The following is a 19,707-nucleotide window of genomic DNA, read 5'->3' as shown; positions in this document are numbered from 1 at the left end:
GGGTGGTCAGGGATCGGTGTCCATTGGCGTCTTCTGCTGGCGTGCGGCTCCTTCAAAGCAATCCGCTGCCCCCTCTCCCCCAAATACCCCAATAGCTAACCCCTGATGATGAGCAAAACATGCCGGAAACGCCTTGCATTATGTTAAATTATACATAAAATAAAACAATGTTTCTGGTGGCACAAAAATACAAACAGGTATGGAGTTTAACGTTCCGTCTAAATTGAGTGACTGGAAACGAAGTATTACGTCATATAAAATAACGATGGAAATAGGAATTGTTCGTGGATCTTACAATAGCCAAATATGTATTTGAGACCTGTTCCAGTCTGAATAATGAATACTAATTCGTGATTCTCAGTAGCCTCTTCACAGGACTGCAGCGCCCGGAACGATATACAGGGTCTCTTTCCTAAGAGTTGTCAAGCACATTTCCTACGCTGTTTCGACACAGATTTGTAATTTCGTGTTTACAATGTGTAGCAAGAGTCAGCCTAAACAAATTCTGCTCATCAAGTCTTTCATGTGACGCCGAGTGCCGACGGAAAGTGCCTGCTCGTTTCCTGTTACGAGCAAAATGATTTTTAAAGCGAAGTTTTACGTGCCCATTCGATTGAATGGTCGCAAAGTAGTGTAGTGCGACACTTTTTTTTTTAAACAGCGACACTAAAACACGAAGAAAACCGGTAGTCAAGTAGCGACAGCACCGCCTAGGCCCGCTACCGCCATGTAGCAGTGCTGCTCAGGCAACTGCTGCTGGAGTACTGGTTTTTCTTCCACGAACACCTGTGCAGTACAAGAGATGTGTTTCACAGTAGCGAAGATGAACAAGTGCTGGTAACTCTTAAAGTATGCGTTTTAGAGCCCATGTTTACGACACGTTTTCTCCTGATACGGCGCGCACTACTGCCCCTAAAATATATTATTTGTGACGGTACGCATCGGTATGCTTACTGATGCCTCTGAAGGAAAAAAAAATCAGAACCGCACATTTTGAGATTGATTGCTACGATAGAACTTCTACTGCGGTTGAAACGATGTAAAACAACAAAATTCTCGGAAAAGCGCATATATATAAGTTTTACTGACCTTCAAAGTAGTCACCAGCATTGTGTATAACCAGTTGCCAGCGATGTGGAAGTCGTAGGTAGCAGTTCTGAAGCGAATGCTGGGAAGTGTTTCCTTCAGTTTAGAAATCGAGTTGAACTCACGAGGACTTAAGTCAGGGGAGTGCAGTAGGTGGTATAGCACTTAGCAACCCCATCAGTCAAACAAATCAATAACAGCTTGCACTGTACGTGCTTGAACATTGTCCTGCAAAATGATGGTCAGGTCCTGCAGAAAGTGTCATGACTTCTGTCTCTATGCTACTCATTTTTGGAACACAACCTACGACCAGTTTAGAGAGAGAAGTGATGACACTTTCTGCAGGACCTGAGCATCATTTTGCAGGACAGTGCTCAAACACGTACATTGCATGCTGTTAGTGATTTGTTTGACTGATGGCGCTGCTAAGTGCTATATCACCTACTGTACTCCCCTGACTTAAGCCCTCATGAGTTCAACTCGGCTGGCCGGAGTGGCCGAGTGTTTCTAGGCGCTACAGTCTGGAACCGCGCGACCGCGAAAGTCGCAGGTTCGAATCCTGCAGGACGATCCTATTGACACCAGCATACATCTCGTGTAAGAATAGTGAAGACAAGCTGGGAGAAATCACGGCTCGTGCGGAAGCAAATAGACAGTCGGTTTCCCCCTCGCTCCATTTGCAAGTGGAACAAGAAAGAGAATGACTAGCAGTAGTAAAAGGTACCCACCGCTATAAACTGTATGGTGACTTGCGAAGTGTGTATGTAGATGTAACTTATTCAACGCAACCACACCCCTACGGTCGCAGGTTCGAATCCTGTCTCGGGTATGAATGTGTGTGAAGTCTTTAGGTTAGTTAGGTTTAAATAGTTCTAAGTTCTAGGGGACTGATGACCCCAGAAGTTAAGTCCCACAGTGCTCAGAGCCATTTGAACCATTTGAAGTTCAACTCGATTTCTTAACTGAAGGAAAAACTTCACGGCATTCGCTTCAGAATTGCTACAAATTCGTCGGGCAATAGACTGCACCACTCGAACTGTCAGCACAGCTGGCACTGCTAACAAGAGTACCTCCCCATCGCACCCCCCTCAGATTTAGTTAGAAGTTGGCACAGTGAATAGGCCTTGAAAAACTGAACACAGGTCAATCGAGAAAACAGGAAGAAGTTGTGTAGAACTATGAAAAAAATAAGCAAAATATACAAAGTGAGTGGTCCATGCCCAACATAGGCATTATCAAGGAGAGAGTGAGCTCAGGAGCCACGTGGTCCCGTGGTCAGCGTGAGCAGATGCAAAATGAGAGGTCCTTGGTTCAAATCCTCCCTCGACTGAAAAATTTATTTTCTTTATTTTCGGAAAGTTATGATCTGTCCATTCGTTCATTGACGTCTCTGTTCACTGTAATACGTTTCGTGTCTTTGTTTTGCTACCGCACCGCAAAACGGTGCGATTAGTAGACGAAAGGACGTGCTCTCCAATGGGAACCGAAAACATTTGATCGCAAGGTCATTGGTCAACCGATTCCTCCACAGGAAAACACGTGTGATATATTCTGTCGACACTGGTGACAGATAATAATTGTCTGAAAATAAAAAATTAAACTCTTCACTCAAGGGAAGACTTGAGCCCAGGACCTCTCGTTCCACAGCTGCTCACGCTAACCACGGTACCACGGCGTTCCTGAGCTCGTTCATTCCTTGATGTTGCCTATCTTAGGCATGGACTACTCAGTTTGTATATTTTGATTATATTTTCATAGTTCCACACAACTTCTTCCAGTTTTCTCGATAGATCTGTGTTCAGTTTTACAAGGCCTATCCACTCTGCCAACTTATAACTAAATCTGAGGGGGGTGCGTTGGGGAGGTTCCCTTGTAAGAGTATCCTACGATTTCCACGTCGCTAGCAACGCGTTATACACAATGCTGGTGACCACTCTGAAGGTCAGTAAAACTTTGAAACAGGTATCTATTTTGTACGAGCTGAAAATAAGTAGTTACCACTATTAAAGTTCCAACCCTTGGATGGAACCGGTGAACAGAAGGTAGGAGGAACCGTTCGACCAATCGCCTGATACGAGAGAGGTAACTTAATTCGGGATGGTCGTAGAGGGATTTAAAGTCTCTTCACATGAAATAAGAGTACACGAGTCCGTTCTTCCACCGCGTTACTGGAATTCGCCAAGAATGCGAAGTTTAACCGTAATTGTGGGTACGCCGAAGAGCGAAGGACGTGCCTCGCCGTGTGTTGCGTTACCTCTGATAGAGTTGGCGGCCTGGCGCTTGTCACCAGCAGAGCCCGGTCCGGGGGCGGCGCCGGGGGCGGCGGAGAGCGTCGGGGGCGGCGGGGGCGGAGGTGGGGGCGGCGGGCTGGTGCTGTCTGCGGCCGGGCCCCAGGGGCGCGCGCACAGCAGAGCGTCCAGCTCGTCCATGTCATGCTGCCCGCTACGCTACGCCTGCAAGACACGCACGCCGCTACAGACGCCCGTGGCCGCGTCCGCGTGCGCGCCGAGCAGCCCGCCAGCCTTCGCTTCTGCTCGCGGGCCGACACGCACGCCCACGCGTTTCTCTAAAACGCGACGCTCGAGAGCGGACCTCGCAAAAGTGCTCACGGGAGCGAAGCGGGACGGCTAGGCGGCGCTGCTCGGCGCGCGGCACCAGCACGCTTGCACCTGACGCCATTGCCTAACTCTGAACTAGTCATCTGCAACCAAGTGGCAGATGACACGTTTTCACTCAAACTACAAATGAGAAATGCGAGAAAATTAAAAAAAAAGAAAGCAGAGGACAACAATGTATCTGGGAATGTTGCTAGGAGACAAAAGGTTTTAAAGCGTCCGAATTAGTGGCACGTGTCCTAAATCACAATTTATCCTTGTATGTTATGATTTATACAAGGGCTCACGCAATTTTCTGGCAATAAAAATATAGTGGTAAACCTAGCTGCCGGCGACAGGGCTATGAAAACAAAATTCCATTGCCGCGGCAAGGAAAGGTTTCCACAACTGCCAGTCCACAAAGAGGGATTAGATTAATGACAGCTGCTTAATAATTCGCTGTAGAGAGATGTCATAGCGAAGGGAAGTTGCAGGTTGGACAGTATTTTTTACCTGCCACCGTTTCGCACGTGGGAAAAGAGTGGCTTTTCTCTCCGGCTACGGCGACCATGTGCGAATCTCTCAGCTGTATTCAGTATTCCCGTCTCAAAAGCGGCGCGCGTTGCACAATGCACTAAAATATTTCGTCAACGGGCAGAGAATGAATCCTGTTCGGTACCTCGTGAGAAAACGGGCGTTCCCTGCGATGTCATTGGCCCGGATCGGTGATGTCAGCACTGAGGCGTCGGGCTGCGAAGCTTCCTGCGTGTCGTGTTCCGCGTTGCGGGAGATCGTCCGATAAGGAACAGCGACCGCCACCTTAATGCCAGTTTGCTCGGCAACAACAATACTGGAGCCGGCTGCACGTCAAGTTCGCGCGAGAGAGACGGAGAAAGAGAGGCGGTGACGTCAGCATGCGGGCCGCAACTCGGCAGGAAGTCGTTTCGCAATTTCTCGTCACGCCGTCAAAATTCCGAGGAACCCCGACGGGTGCGGGGTTAGTGACACCGCGCGGCGCTTTGAAACCCTCGTCTCCAGCGCGCGGGGGCGGCGCTAGGCTGCTGCGTGTGACAACTGCTACGTACGGGACTGACGAGAGCGATGCCGTGGTCCGCTCCACCTCGCGCCGACCACGATACCGTCAGCGAAGTCACATCACCCACAGCTCCAGGAAAACCTTTTCGTTAACCAATTGTACAGTACCTTTAAATCCCTGCCTGCTTGTACCGAGGAAAGTCAGTCTAGAAAACTCGGCAGAAAGATTTTTTGTGTTTTCGTGCCGCACATTAGCCGAGGAGGTACGGTCGGGGTGTGCGGAGGAAACAAAAAGCGCTATATAAAAGGGACGCCGGTGAATCGCACACGTTCGAGCGGGCCACAGAGGCGTTAACGAAAAGGTTTGCAGCGAGCAGGCAGCGACGCCGCTACGGCCACACGCGGCGACAATTTTTTTTAAAAAAATGGAGAGAGAACACAAAAACAGAGAAAGATAGAGCAAGCACAACACTTAGGTGGACGGCGTGATGCGGCGAGGAGGCGTCGGCGTCGCGGCTTCGGCGTCAGCGGCGGGCGGTCGACGCGGCGGGCGACTCGCACTGGGACGCACTGCACACGCACAATTTACGGAACGGCGAGGAGAAAAAAGCGCGAGTGTTGTCACGTAGGTTGTCGGCGCGCGACTGCGGCGGCCGGCGGCCCCCACCAGCTCCGCGCGCCGTGCCGCGCAGCCTTCCCAGTTCAACGACCTCGCCGCCGCCCGCCGCCCGCCGCCCGAGCCGCAACGGGATTTACCGAATTCGATTACGCTGCCCGACGCCTGCCTCCGTCCGACACCCACACTCGTCTTTTCTTCTTTCTTACGCACTATTTCGCAATGAAAATTACCTTTCCCGGCCGCTCGTCCGTGTTTACAACTTTATAAATAATTCCGAACCCAAATTCCGGAGGCTGGAAGGACGGTGCGAGCCCGATCCACCGCGTCTTCCTGGCTTCCGCACCCTTCCGTCACGCCGCGATGCAACAAAGAAAACTTTTCCACGACCAAATATTTTCAAATGACTCTTCCAATTTTCCGGATTTCGATCAGCTGGCATACTCGACTCGGCGCACGTGCTTTACGGCAGCAATGACGAATTTCTAACTATTTGCATTGAAAAAGAAGACGAAACAATACCTCGTGCCAAAGAAGTTAAAAAAGGTGTAATCACGTATAATTGCAAAAGAATGAAGTACTGCTGATTTCGAATTTCGATCAGCTGGAATACTCGACTCGGCGCACATGCTGTAACGGCAGCAATGACGAATTAGGTGTAATCACGTATAATTGCAAAAGAATGAAGCATTGCTGACTGGAAAGTCGGAATTACCGTGGGAACACGTACTTCATATTCCACAGTTTGTAAATGCTGCTCTTAAGGAGGAGAAATTTCCCACCATTAATAGATTACGAGCAGGCCACACGAAAACGGGACGCCTGTTGATATCAATAACCTCCCCAAATTGCAATTACTGCACCCTTGAAAATTAAATCCCACATTTTTACTGGAGTGTGCAAAATGTAAAAAAAAAACGGATAAAACGCCATGTGAAAGACTCAAAGATGTATAATACTTTTCATTCAGATTTGTTAAGAGCTTTGGACTATCAAACCCGTAAATGTATTTGTAAATGATTGAACTACATTTTCCTGTAGACATATGATTTTCAATTTTATCTTCGACAAGGATAGAAGTTGAAGCAATGAATTAAAATTTATGCCATGCCCGGGACCTGTACCCGGGTCTCCTGATTACTAGTCAGGTGTGCTGACCACTACATGACGCCGGCCGGTGTGGCCGAACGGTTCTCGGCGCTTCAGTCTGAAACCGCGTGACCGCTACGGTCGCAGGTTCGAATCCTGCCTCGGGCATGGATGTGTGTGATGTCCTTAGGTTAGTTAGGTTTAAGTAGTTCTAATTTCAAGGGGACTGATGACCTCAGATGTTAAGTCCCATAGTGCTCAGAGCCATTTGAACCACTACATGACGATATAATAAGGGGAAAATGGGCTGAAGTTGTGAACTGAAGTTTGTGTTAGGGAGGGCATTAGGGTAGAGTAGCCCATGCGACTCCGGTAGCCACAATGCTACGGTGATGTAACGGTTAGCACATCTGCCTAATAAGTAAGAGAACCAGGTTCAGGTCTCGGTTGGGCACAAATTTTAATTCATTACTTCAGTACGTATTTGTAAACTATTTAGCCTTTCTAAAAGCGACCTTTAATGCTGCTTCAAGAATGTACTTATCACGTGGTTGGTTTCGCTACCTGTTATTTTAAGAAATACTTCACTTTCGATTACACAAATTCTCCGTCCTTGTGTGAGCACAAGAGACTGTTAAAGATGTTTTACAATGAATTATTGACTGGTTCTCTGAAAATGTACTCTTCCTACATTTCGAGAAAACACACTATAATGAATTCTGTAGAACATACAGAGTCACACAAAAAATTATTGTATCACATGAATAGGAGGCAGTAAATATGGTAGACTGCCCCAGGTGTATAGGTGTTCTTATTGATAAAAACTTGAAAAAGAAGGTGTAAATTACTGAGCTTCGCAAACAATGTTCAATTGTTAGTCTTAAAAACAAACGAATCAACATCCTGACATATTTTGCGTATTTCCACACAGTAATGTCTTATGGAATAATTTTCTGTGGTAAACTACCACTCAGAAAGATAGTATTGATTGGCCAAGAGAGATCAGTAAGAATAATTTGTGGTGTTCATCCGCGGTCGTCGTGTAGTTACCTCTTCAAGGAGTGGGGCATTTTAACTGCACCAACATAATATATGTATTCTCTAATGAAATTCGTTATAAACAATCCTTCACAATAAAAAAATAGTGATATCCAGACCTACAACACTAGGCGAAGAAATAGTTTCATCAACGTTATTAAAACTGTCAATGGCTCAAACAGCAGTTCAATATGCAGAAAAAAATTTTTTGTTGAGAAAACTAGTTTTTGATTGCAGCGCCATGAGTAGGACTAAAAATTGATGTGTCCTCCATTAATGTTAACACTAATTTTATATATCCTGCAAATAATTCGTTCCATATCATTTCGATAAAAGAATCGTTCAAATGATCTAGGAACGTGTACCTAACTAACTATTCATGGAAACGACGAGTTCAAATTTTTAAATTTAAAATTATAATTTGTTCATGTCTTAGGTGTAAAGTAACCACAACTTAGCTTTCTGTTTCTGAATCTTGTGCTTGGTAGTATGGGCCATTGACCGAAACCTTTGAGGAAAAAAATGAGACTGTCTACGGACAATGCAACTGTCTATAAGAAAGCTGGAACATCAGAAGATTGTAGTGAAATGCAGGATGATCTGCAGAAGATTCACGATTGGTCCAATAGTTAGCAGTAGTACTCTAAAAACAGCCCTCCACTTTCATACACTAATTCCGAGTGAGCAACGATTTCCTTCTTTGTGAAAAGAACGTCTTCTGAAACGTTGTGCATTTCTATCAATTGCAGCCTTAACTCAAGAGCTGCTTTCCAACACGGTATAGAAACCACCGACGCCCTCGCGTAGCGCGATGCCGAGTTGAGAAGCTGCTTCGATGAATTTTAAGGACTATGGTTCGATTGCAGTCATTCCGATTTAGAATGCGTAGGTCTCCCGAGTGACTAACATGGCGACGAAATTTATTCCACCACCGGGATTCGAACCGGCTTACCTTCTTGTCGAGTGCCGCAACACCTCGACTGCCTTTCGGACACACAAACGGGCTAATACATTCAAAATACAATTGTAACCAGTCACATTTATTGCATTATACTGTTCACCACGCGTTTCGGAGTTTTATACCTCCATAATCTCCTGGATTTTTGTCAGTTAATATGGCTTCGTTAATAAGCCCTCTTTGCTTAGTTCAAAGTATAGTATGTGACAAGACTTGAAAATGAGCCTGTGATCACTGAAAGACAGTGTGACAGGTAACGCAAAAGCCGAACTTCCAATACATACATACAATACTGGTTGACACAGTCCACCCCCTTATATGAGTTGTCAGTGGACCCGGGTTCGACTCCTTGCCGGGTTGGAGATTTTCTCCGCTCGAGGGCTGGACGTTGTGTTACCCTCATCGTCATTGACACGTAAGTCGCCCAATATGGCAGCTACTGAAAAGACTTGCAACTCGATGGCCAAACTTCCCCAGATAGGGGCCGTGGTCAATCAATGTCATACAATCATTTCATTTCTATTCAAATAAATCCATCTGATGACGTAGGTATAATCTTCTGAAACACATAGCGAAACGTTTAATAGAGTAAATGTGATATGCACCAGAAGTTGTATTTTTCGAACAATATTCATAACAGCCACGGCCAATCCAAACCGTAAGTCCCACTGTTCTTAGTGTCCAGACCTCTAGTACTATCGCACTCATGTCCTGAGGAAGATAATAAGTCATTTTCTGCATATTGTCCAAAAGAATGGAAGTGTGAAATGAACTGGGCGCTTGAAAACGTAATTTCAAAAATGGTTCAAATGGCCCTGAGCACTATGGGACTCAACATCTTAGGTCATCAGTCCCCTAGAACTTAAAACTACTTAAACCTAACTAACCTAAGGACATTACACATATCCATGCCCGGGGCAGGATTCGAACCTGCAACCGTAGCAGTCCCGCGGTTCCGGACTGCAGCGCCTAGAACCGCACGGCCACTGCGGCAGGCAAAACGTAAGTTCTAGAAATTAGAGATATTAATAATGAATTGCTACAACTTTCTCCCGCTCTCTGCGAGCTACACTTCCTGTTATCAAAACGGATTGGAAAACAATCATATGGCAATTTTTTTTTAAATTTCTAAGATCTCTCTGTCAGTGAGAGAGTTCGAAGAATAGCTCTGGGCCTAAACTAAGTTCTGTAAAATATCGGACAAGGTAATGGAGAAGTCCCTGTCCAAGCAAATACCATAACTTTCACCATGACTGAATTACACGAACTATGGAAATCAAAATTATTGATTACAAAGTTGGAATTCAATCGTGCTTCATTCTAACAACAAACTATTGTTGCCTGTGACATGGAGCTGAATAAGAAAGGGGTGTTGCTATGGTTAAGGTGACGGATGAGGGAGAGGTGAATTCAGAGCCCACTGCCCCATCAAATGAAATGTCATTTCATGTGTAGCAATAAACAAGCTACACAAGGATCATAAAAGATATCAGTCGATATCAGTAACCATTGAAGCAGTCGCTCGAAGAAATCTGTAGAAACGTCAGAAAACTTAATTTAGGATACTTGGATGGAAACTCGAAATTCTTTGTGGTGTCCCTTGTATAGGCTGAGTTTTTCCAGCGGCTATCTTGTGACGTGTATTTCGAAACCGTACAGACTTACTCTTCATGACCATAAGGTGGCTAAATCACACAATTTCCTTACACGCAGCAAGCTTTTAGGATATCTAAAACTCTACGCGACCCAACTGCTGGTTTAAATCTGCCTCGTCGAAACGCGATAACGGCGGCGGCCGCACGTCGTATCTGCGGTCCGTACGCAACGGCGTGCGATATTTTGAAACCAGGCGCTCCCCCACGCTAATGTACGGCCTCTTACAGTCGTCAGCGCCTTTCTCAATTCTGTGTTGTGCGCCTTCTTGCAACTTTTCTGTTTCAAGATTATTACGTACAAACTACGAGCACATTTTCCTGTCTCTCTCTCTCTCTCTCTGTTTCAATTAAGTATCAGGTAAAAATACACGAATAGCGACATTTTCACGAAAAGAATTCTTTGCAAACAGTTCAGTCAACTGTTTGAGCTGTTAAATAACACAGATGATTCACTTGTTGATCACGGTTAGCTTTAAATCTTATTTGAAAAACAAAGGACTTTATGTTAATTAATTCACTGGAGATTGTAAACGAAGGAAATGGGAGATAGCTGTAGCTTACGTCTCATAACAAATGCTACTAATAACATGAACGAGTATGTTGAAAATAATTATCATTACTGATGTGCAGATATCGAAAAAACACATTCATACTGAAGAAGATAATAGAGGGTCACTCACGGCAATTAAAATGTTTTTGTGATTCGATGGTGAGACTTTCCATACTACGAAACAAAGAGACGGGAGGAAAAAAGGTAAGGAGAACATATGGCACGCTACCTACGAAAGAGGAAACAAATACAACAATATAAACACAAAGAATTGAAAGAATTTTATATCCGCTAACAGCTGAAGAGGAAACTGTGAATATGGTGTAAATCCGAGATATGAACGATAAAGGAAATGAAGTCGATAACTGGAAGGGAGGATAAGCTCAAGGTCATGAAAGTCGGAGTGAATCTGTGAGTCAGTCTGTGTGTGTGTGTGTGTGTGTGTGTGTGTGTGTGTGTGTGTTTGGTGTGGCGTATTATGCAAAGGAAAAGATTTTAAGACATTACTGACAGCAGCCTCGTCTGAATGTGTGTTTTATCTGTCCATTTACTTTTTCACAACAGCAGCTCAGAAACGCAATGATGCTGGTGCAACAGCAAGCGATTTAAAGCAGTACTGTTAGTGAGAAGTACTGAGAATCTGAAGCCTTATCATCTCACCCTGCGCCATTGCGTTCTTTTCTAATACAGCCCAATACAATCGAAAGAGCGTGGAAGATTTTGAGAACAAGTAAAACTAGCAGAAATGCCTCCTTTCGAATAACCTAAATACCCATAGGGAGACATAATCGATTCTGTACGCTGTTATATCTAAGCTTACATCATTTAGCCGCAAGTAAAAAGATGTACGGGAAGTTTGTGGGCTCATGAGAATGACGAATGAGAGTTCTCCCGATAACATGCTTTATCTCAGTGCATTTAGCAAACTGTCAACACTCCGATTTAGAGCCTTGGACGGAATTTGCCTCTGCAATAATCTTGAATTATTACTTCTCTTTCCTCTTTTGCGATTTTCGTTTTTCGAGCAGGCTTCATATGCAAGAAATAAGTAGTAAGTTTCTTCAGAGCTTAAGTCTATGCATCTCCACTATGACAGTGTGTCACCAATATTGCCACTGAAATAATTACGTTTCGCATTCGACTGATACAACAGAATGGAAAGAACCTTTAGCTTTCGCTGGAATCGGAGAAGGGCAGCCTGACTCGATTTAAATCTGCGACTTCGATGCTATGGTGTAAAATTATTTCGGGCAACCTATTGAGTTACCTCACACTACGCACAATCATTTGAATACGAATTACATTCAGAAGTTGCTTGACCTCGTTGTACATCAGCACTCTAGACTGCGGGCTAACTTTTTCTCACTCTGTCGCATCTATTAAAAACACCCGAGAGTAGCGTTATGAAGCGATAAAAAAATCTGGAACTCTACCGCCTTTTCAACGACCACTGCGATGAAGGATTGATTGATGCGTTCTTGAAAACTGTTCGAACTTACAGAACCTCACCAAATCAGCCTGAAAGAAGATGACGAAGGTGGTTTGCTGCTAGGTAGATGTGCAATGGATTCCAACGGAATTTTCGCAGGAAAGAGAACGTACTTCTAGCGGGAGATTTGTGAAACTTAGAGAATCAGAATTAACAAATATGAAAAGTACAGTTCAACGTCTCGCATACAGCGAGACTGTTGTGCATAGACTAACAGCTCTGTTGCCAAAGAGCTTGGAATGGGGATACGGAAACATACATAAACTAGTTAAGAAACAGCTGGAAAACCACGAAAAACTGAAATCATTAAATTTAGACAAGGATTTGACTTCGTTCCCCCCGGATACGTGTCCAGTGTTTGAATCCTTTCACTGCATTAGGCAGATTATCAGAGAACCAGTTGGAATTTGCTGCATGTTCTTGGTATGTACCCTCATCACAACTATGAGGACCGACGTCACTCTCACTTAGAACATTCCAGTTCTTGTGTAATAATAAAGAGTTTGTCATTTGAAATAATTTACTGAAACATAAGATATTTGTAATCACGAATGCCATCCAAGTGCTTTTCTGGAAACATATATCATAAATCCATATACAGGATGATCATTCATTTCATTACTTGGACATATAGGTCCCACGTCAAAATACCAGTGGGACACATATGCCTTATCCGTCCCCGTGTTGGGAAACGAAACGGCGGGAAATATTTTTATCGTAATGTTACTTCTGAGGAAGACTTCTTTTTCTTGTGCGTTTGTCCCGCATCGGCGAAGGGTCGGCATGGTTGTTTATGGATTTGGCATGGTTAATTTAAGGGGTGGCCAGATGCCCCTCCGCTTCAGTCTGGAACCGCGTGACCGCTACGGTCGCAGATTCGAATCCTTCCTCGGGCATGGATGTGTGTGATGTCCTTAGGTTAGTTAGGTTTAAGTAGTTCTATGTTCTAGGGGAGTGATGACCTCAGAAGTTAAGTCCCATAGTGCTCAGAGCCATTTAAGATGCCCCTCCTGCCGCAACCCCGTTAACTCCCGGGACGGAATATGTGTACCTCAACTGTCTGCATTTAGTGTTACTCGTGTGAAAGCAAGCGAATGCTTCTAAATGTTTGTGAATCGTGTAACTGAGGCTGTACTTGGGTCCAGGCTAGTATTCACCTAGTGGACTGTGGGAAACCGCCTAAAAACCTCATCCAAATCTTCAGACTAAGCCTCGTCGTTAATCCGCCGGTCGGATTCGATGCAGGGCCGGCGCACCACCCCGTTCCGGAAGTGACACTTTGACACACGTTGGTACCTGGGCGGGTATACTTCTGATTCTGACATTAATTAAAATAACCATGATTTAATGTCTCTCACTCTGAAAGAAATTGGTGGTGAAAGAGTTAACCATTTACCCACCTTCCTATTCCAGCATTCACTCTCGACTATAAAATAGCTCTACTGCCTCCATGTATTACGCCTAAGTATTAGAAGAACAAAATTGATTTACCCGCTTAGGACGGGGTGAGAGTGCAGAGATTAAGGATCTCGATTACAAGCTAGTCGATTCGCGAGGATTCAGTTTTTTCCCATTTTGTTGGCTTGCATAGTAAAATTTTAGGTGAGGGTTGTTTGCCACGGAGTGCCCCAGTACGAATGTGACTGAGCTGGAGTCAACAGATACGTTGCCAAAAGCGTAAGGTACGACTTGGGTGATATTCAAACTCGGGACCACTTGTTGCTTGGATAAAGCAGCACTGGTGTTGTCACTGCAGTACCGCGTGTGTGATGTGACGGCGGAATGCCGCAGCTTCAAGACTTCAGCCGAAGCATTTCCAACGGAAGGTGGAGAAACTGAAACCGGGTTGGCGGGACCGAAGCTACGCTTGAAGACGAAGCCGCTGCTTTACCGTGAGCTGCCCCTATTCGTGACGTTAATAGAAAACTTGTTTTTCTACGATTTAACCATAAACATTGCTGTTTTAACGAGTTCAAAGTACCTATTAGTAGATGGCGTCGGTGCAGGTATTTTCCATTACATGAATCATTAAAAGCATTTACAGTTAATTTAGCAAGGGTGCCGGGCATCAGAAATTTACTGTTGGACCACGTGTGCCTAGAAGATGTCATTTATACTATAGTCTGATCTGATGGAATTACATTTTCATGTAGACATTTGAGCCTCAACTTTATCTTCGATAAGGACGGAAGCTGAAGCAATCAATTAAAATTTGTGCAATGGTCGGGACTTGCACATCTGCCTAGTAAGCAGAAGACGAGGTTTCAAGTAGCATCTGTGGTACAAGTTTTAAGTCATTGCTTCAGTTTATACCCTTCTCGACCTCAGTTTATTAGTGTGTGCTTGGTTTGAAGGAAATGAGTGGTTCATTTTTGCAGCTTTATCCGATTAAGAAGCATATTATAGAGGTTTGGAAGTTTTGTCGGACACCGACATTTTAGGTTGGAAAATGTTTTGTATGAATTAAGCAGCACTTATAAAAGCAAAAACTGGTCAAGGAAATATTAGTACAGACAAATAAATATGGTTTATTATATCTATATGTAAATACATACAATATACCTATGAAATCATTCTGCATAAAATCTGAAGTATCAAGTAAGAGGCTCCTTTCGGGGAACGAAAATAGGTATTTTACGGCTGAACATGAATCTTCTCATTTCAAGTCATTTGCCGTTTGCAACAACTGTCACAGGTCAGCGCGACTGTAACCTACACGAATTTGATCATATTCTCGAAGCTTCCATGCCTGACAGGTAAGCAATAATCGCTGCGTCTTTGTCAAAATGGAAACATGTTTTTTTTGAAAGCTTTGACGTTGATTCTACTTGAAGCACCAAACCGACAAGAAAACTAGTGTTAAGGTACAGATCGTGACGAACAAAATTCCTAATAATATATGGAAAAATATTTATTAGCATCTTGTTAAGATTGATGGTAGGAACCTTCCCAAGACTACCGAAAATAATGCTTCTTGAGCGTCACCGGCTTTATATACTGCTCTATGGCTCTAAGTACTATGGGACTTAACATCTGAGGTCATCAGTCCCCTAAACTTAGAACTACTTAAACCTAACTAACCTAAGGACGTCACACACATCCATGCCCGAGGCAGGATTCGAACCTGCGACCATAGCAGCCGCGTGGTTCCGGAATGAAGCGCCTAGAACCGCTCTGCCACCGCGGCCGGCTTTATAGACTGCTGCATACTTTTCACTGATATAAGTTTTCTACCACACAAGATCATCAGAACGGACACCATTTTCGGAATCAGACGCTCTCCTCCCATCCCCAGACATTACTTGAAAAGCCAATAACAGAAATTTGCTATTGTTCTCTTGCCATAAACGCCGAAAACTCCTTCTCATCAGAGATTGGACGCATCTATTGCTGCGGTTTTGCTTATAATATGAAAGACAAAATGTTCCTATCGATAATCAAAGATGCAGAGGAGAAATTTAAACTGCGAAATATGGATGAGCGATCATGTAATTACAACCACAAGGCAGCAGTTAAAAGTGAAATGTTACGATCCTCAATGAGATAATCTGTCGTTGAGGAGCCATTTTGTAACTTGTGTAGTGCCACTTTCGCACTACATTATGCCAGTTTCATATTTCATATCTTCTGCGACCTTCTTCCTCTAGAAGAATCCACATGTCCACATTCAAGGTTTGTAAGTGCTCCTCCCGTCAGAGGTTCGAGTCCTTCCTCGGGCATGGCTGTGTATGTCGTCCTTAGCGCAAGTTAGATTCAGTAGTGTGTAAGCTTAGGGGCCGATGACCTCAGTAGTTTGGTCTCATAAGACCTTACCACAAATTTCCAAATTTCTAAGTGCTGTTCGGTGGTGTTCTTCGAGACCCCACAGCTGCTAAGTTTCCAGAAATAGGGCGTGATAATAATTCGTGGACAACGAATTCAAATTTTCCAGCAGTCTGCGAAACAGCAGCCATAGCAAGCAGTCAAGGAGCGGCGCGCACTGAAGCGGAATTCGTTTCTTCTTCTTTGCAACAGATTCGCGGAGAGGCGCCGCTCAGTTTACTTCATGCTCTGGGCATTCCATCTGCAAATGGCCTGCTATTGCTGTTAACTGATACGCAGACATACACAGAAGCGTGACTGTAACAACGGCTAAGGCATTACCTCTCATTTTTTGCTATGGTCTCCTTTAAAAATAATGCCAATTCGTGTATCGTTACTTTCTTGGAAATGACTGTCATTAATCTGTGAAATATTAGAGAAATCCATAAGCTGTGTAGTATATAATATGTAATGTAAGTTAATGTCCACACTAGCTACACGCGTTTAGTATCAAAAGCCAATTAACAAAAGAAGGCTCTGAATAATTCCAACAGTCTTTAGTAAAGGATGCATTAAAAAATAAAGTCGTGGGCACAGTTGGCTGGTAGACTTTCGACAGTTTGTTTAGCCGCCTAAATTGGAAAGGCTTTCCTTCCTTACGCATCGTGGCACCTTGCCTTCGCAAAGTGTGTTTTGTCTTACGTTTACTTGCTTCTAATGTGTGCGTGTACAGTTTAGAGTTATGTTTGTGTTGTTGTTCACGAGGAGTGAGTAGGGATAGGTGAAACCCGGCGTCAGTGTATAGCCTACACCTCTTGGATAGCACCAAGGAGGACGCCGAACTTAACGACGCCGTCCGAACGATGAGTCATCATTAACAGACCTACATGCCTTCACTCCATGAAACATTGCAAGAGACGACCACAATTTAATGCAAGACACCAGGATTCAAATAGATTACCTTCGACTCCGGCGCCACCGCACACGCATGCGTTAGCGGCTTCGGCTGTGGGATTCGACAAGGGCACTCTGATTTCCAGCGATTCCTAATGGATTATAGCCTTATCACTTGAAGAAAAACAGACGATAATATAACACGTAATTTTTTTCTGTTCTTTAATTCCAAAAATCTAACCTTCACGCTTGAGTTTGTCCACTTTAGGACAACAGTTTTTATTTTTTTAGCTCATCTTCTCTAATTTCACCGGAATAGTTCTAATTTCCTCTGGTTTTTCAAATATTAGATCCTCTATCAGAGAAGGTCCCAATTACATCTTTTTCGAAATTTTAAAACTCTAAGAGTGTAGAGCTAATGATACTAAGCTCGCATACCAACAAATATTCTAAATTATTAAACCTATAGTTAAGTTTTATGGGGTTCAGTGGTTTTGAGGGTCAGTTCCATTTGATCCTAGGACTTCTTATCACTCTGAAAGTGTCAGTCTCAGGCACAACTTTTTGCGTCTCAAAATTTTTACCATCGTTCGGATTGCAGAAACTTAAGTTGCGCTTCAGCACTGGCAGGTTGAACATGCTCACTTGCCGAAGGAAGGTAATGGCGTGCCATAACCAGTAGCACTATAGCTAGTTAAGTATCAGTCCTTGAAGTGAATACCACCGATCACTGTAATTATCCTAGAATATCATAAATCTTTCAATTAGGTGTCGGCAGTCACTTTGTTTGCCGGAATTGTTTTATTTATGTCAGTGCTGACATTTGGCCATTTCGCCCATTATACTGTGGAATCTCCGGTTGGGGAGGGGGGGGTTGTTTGGGGGAGGAGACCAGAGAGCGAGGTCATCGGATTAGGGAAGGACAGGGAAGGAAATCGGCCGTGCCGTTTCAAAGGAACCATCCCGGCATTTGCCTGGAGTGATTTAAGGAAATCACGGAAAACCTAAATCAGAATGGCCGGACGCGGGATTGAACCGTCGTCCACCCGAATACGAGTCCAGTGTGCTAGCCACTGCGCCACCTTGCTCGGTGGAATCTGTGGTTATTCTGAAAATATATGACGGAGCCAAGCGTCTCTTCACTACGATAGTTTAGTACAGCGCATAGATGTACAATGTGTTGTTGGTAAATTTTAACAGTTTCTAATAACGTGGTTAACAAGACATTATTTGATGATAATTACTTTAAAAGAACATTCTATAAAGGTTGATTGTCATCATTAACGTTCAGGTTTATGGTTCAGTTTAACGTGATTGTTAAGTAATTAGAGACTTCACGCACGAATCGTCTGAGACTTAAAAAAAAATTAATCATAAAAGGGGGAAAAATCTACCGAGGAACAGTCAGGCCAATATGACATCATAGCTGAACAGTGTTTGCGTGTCACTGACTTCACTTCGACACCACACGAAGTTGCATAATGATATACTTCTCATAAATCATTCGGAGGCATGCCTCCTTGTTTCCTGTAACCATTTTGATGAGCTGAAACGTTTTATAAAAGATTGTGGAAAGAACTTAATTAATCCGCAAAAGGCACGTTGGACGGAATATACCGGTCGGTTAATGGACTACGTGGCAAGTGTGAATCTCCTAAACGCCGGCAATTATCGCGGACTCACAAACTGCGATCACTGTACTCCAACGGAATATCGACTTTGTGTCGTCCTCTTCAGATGCAGTTACGAGCGCTACTGCGAACGTAGCTGCGACTGAGGAACATACCGTTAACTTTGTTCTTCGCAACCGTTTTCCAGAGCTGGCCGTTTTCTGTAGACCCTCACATGAAAAGTGGCTGTCACAACAGATTTGTCCCTCGGTTGAAGAGCACAGGTGTCACAAGATTTTGCATGTGCCTCGAAGCTGAAGTGAGACGTAGCGCATAAACGCGTTGGCGAGTGTTGTTAATGAGTAGACGATGTGAGCGCTGCAACTGGGTCACGCCTCGGTCGTTGCCCGCCGGCATGCTACTATTCTCGCCGCACACGTAGTCTCCTCGCACAGCTACTAGCCATGCAGCGAACATTCGGCATACACCACGTAACTGACGCCTCATTGGTTTCGAGTTAGCCTAGTACACTGTTCTCACTCTTCTACTCGAATGTGAATCGCACGTTATTGATACACACGTGCACATTGGAGATGCTCGACAATTATTTACTCTTCTTTCGTCCCTCATGACGCTAAACAAATTTGTAATTGAAAAGTCTTACACCATACAGTACTTTGGATGCTACATATCAGCAGCGGAGAGAAAAACATCATGAAATAAAGATGTCTAACGATATGACGAACTCTTAGGAGAGCGTAGAAATAATCTCCGAATTCTATAGAACCGATTACAAGCCTAAAGCAGTTATACTCTTACAAAAATGGTGCACACACAAATATCGAAATTTCAGGAATGACCTTGTTAAGATCAATGTCAAAGTTTTATCGACTACAAAGGACAAAAAAGAAAACCGCCCCATACAATAGAATCTTAACATTTATGAAATATTTGAACAATGTAAACAAAACATATGATGCTGTGTGGATTTGTGAAAGACAAATACCACAAAGTCTATCGAACTACAGACCAGCTGGCCAAAGAAATGTGGGAAGACTACAAGAGAACGTTGATAGATGGTCTTCACATAAGAAAGGCCCGTAGGACTCATCCGTGTCAGAAGAAGAAGAAGAAGAAGTAAGAATACGAAAAAGAAGCTACAGAAGAATAAAATATTGCCACTGAAATGAAAACCTTACCGTTCATTTAAAAAAAAGACGCCTAGCAGAGTTGCATAGTTTTCCTCTTGACAGCTTGTATGACTGTGAACCCACAAAAACCGACCAAAGTCA

At 44.0% G+C, this 19,707-nt stretch overlaps 1 protein-coding gene across 5 annotated transcripts in view; it reads right to left on the bottom strand.

Moving 5' to 3' along the window:
- Positions 1-19,707, bottom strand: part of LOC126297635 (probable nuclear hormone receptor HR3) — a 517,590-nt gene that overhangs the window by 148,800 nt on the left and 349,083 nt on the right. The window contains exons 1-2 of one of the 5 annotated variants that reach the window (XM_049988657.1): positions 4,766-5,352; positions 3,341-3,539 (exon numbers count right to left, since the gene is read on the bottom strand). The exons of 3 other annotated variants lie outside the window; for them this stretch is intronic. In XM_049988657.1, coding sequence (XP_049844614.1) covers positions 3,341-3,515 — 175 coding nt within the window. In that variant the 5' untranslated portion in view covers positions 3,516-3,539; positions 4,766-5,352. Of the gene's footprint in view, positions 1-3,340; positions 5,353-19,707 lie in introns of those variants that run through there. One more of the 5 variants, XM_049988661.1, reaches the window with a different exon arrangement.

This window comes from Schistocerca gregaria, chromosome X (genome assembly GCF_023897955.1).
Source record: "Schistocerca gregaria isolate iqSchGreg1 chromosome X, iqSchGreg1.2, whole genome shotgun sequence".
Classification (NCBI taxonomy): domain Eukaryota; kingdom Metazoa; phylum Arthropoda; class Insecta; order Orthoptera; family Acrididae; genus Schistocerca; species Schistocerca gregaria.
Note: the sequence above shows the minus strand (reverse complement) of the source record. Positions and strands in the feature narration are given on the sequence as shown.